Genomic DNA, 1,600 nt, shown 5'->3' on the forward strand with positions numbered 1-1,600 from the left:
TAACGTAAAATACAACTTAATTAGACAACTCAAATTTGCATTAAATGAGGCATATCCCATCTGTCTTTCACACTCAGCCATTGCATGGCATATAGTACTTGATTTCCCATGTAAACAAATCAAGTTGACTAAGCAAACTAGTGCAGGACTTATCTATTTAGTTATTGAATTATGCATAATTTTTCAAAGAAAATAACTAAGTTGACTAAGAAGAATAGTCCAGGACTTGCCTATAATAAAAAAACTAGGAAGGGGCAAAATCGTCCGTAAAGTTGAATACACACTAAACAAGTTAACATTATAAATTGCCATGTGAGGTCCTAACTCTCATGCATGCACTCTGCATTTTTCTCTTTCCCTCCTTTCAAATTCCACAATGGGTGGAGTCTGGTTCACGCTGTTACTGCTCGCGCTCTCCTCCGCCGTCCGCTCCTGCCCGCCGTCGGAGCTGGCGGCGCTGCGGGCCTTCAAGTCAGCGCTCCGGGAGCCTCACGACGGCATATTCAACTCCTGGACCGGCACCGACTGCTGCCGCAACTGGTACGGCGTCTCCTGCGACCGCAACTCCCGCCGCGTCGCCGAAATCAGCCTCCGCGCCGGTCCCGGCTACACCACCTTCGAGAAAGCGCACCGTCCGAGCTACATGACCGGTCATATCTCGCCGGAGATTTGCAAGCTCACGCGCCTCTCCAGCCTCATCATCACCGACTGGCAGGGAGTCTCCGGCGTAATCCCGCGCTGCCTCTCGTCGCTCTCCTTCCTCCGCATCATCGACCTCACCGGAAACCGCATCTCCGGCACTCTCCCCGCCGGCATAGGGAGGTTGCGGCAGCTGACTCTCCTCAGCGCCGCCGATAACCGCATCGCCGGCGAAATCCCGCCGTCGCTGACCAACGTGACCGGTTTGATGCAGCTTGACCTCCGCAACAACCGGATCTCAGGGCCCATGCCGAAGAACTTGGGCCGGCTTCAAATGCTGAGCCGGGCTCTACTGAGCGGAAACCAACTTAGTGGGCCTATCCCTGTTTCAATCTGTGGAATATACCGTCTTGTGGATCTGGACCTGTCACATAACGAGTTATCCGGGCCCATTCCTGAGTCCTTGGGCCGAATGAAGGTTCTGTCGACTTTGAAGTTGGAGTCGAACAAGCTTTCGGGAAAGATACCCCCTAGCCTTTTGGGGTCAAGTATCAGTGAGTTGAACCTGAGTCACAACATGTTAGAGGGAAATATACCCGACTCGTTTGGGGGTTCCTGTTATTACACGTTACTGGACTTATCTTATAATAACCTGAAGGGTCCATTACCCAAATCCATGTCTTCAGCTTCCTACATTGGCTACTTGGACGTTAGCCACAACCACCTCTGCGGCCCAATTCCCAGCTCCTACAGCAACACCGATGCCTCCTCCTTTGCTTACAATGATTGCCTCTGCGGAAAGCCACTCAAAGCTTGCTAATTTGTGATTACTGATTTATCTCATTCACCTTTTCTAATCCTCAATGTCTTTCTTTCCTCATGTTAAGATCTGCATGAATTTGAATTCGACCGCCCATCAATGTTTTTTTAACACGAATTTGATATTTCATTTCCCGATCGA

General features: G+C 50.1%; 1 protein-coding gene across 1 annotated transcript; it reads left to right on the forward strand.

The window, feature by feature from the left end:
- Positions 1-344: 344 nt before the first annotated feature.
- Positions 345-1,600, forward strand: LOC109799284 (uncharacterized). Its single transcript, XM_083062112.1, has one exon. It carries the CDS (start codon positions 377-379, stop codon positions 1,457-1,459), a length of 1,083 nt encoding a protein of 360 aa, XP_082918238.1. The 5' UTR covers positions 345-376; the 3' UTR covers positions 1,460-1,600.

The sequence above is a fragment of the Cajanus cajan genome, chromosome 8, assembly GCF_000230855.2.
Source record: "Cajanus cajan strain Asha chromosome 8, NIPB_CcT2T_4, whole genome shotgun sequence".
NCBI lineage: Eukaryota > Viridiplantae > Streptophyta > Magnoliopsida > Fabales > Fabaceae > Cajanus > Cajanus cajan.

What these genes read in the sequence shown, in the direction of transcription:
- LOC109799284 (XM_083062112.1), top strand. Translation starts at nt 377, where the DNA reads ATGGGTGGAGTCTGGTTCACGCTGTTACTGCTCGCGCTCTCCTCCGCC.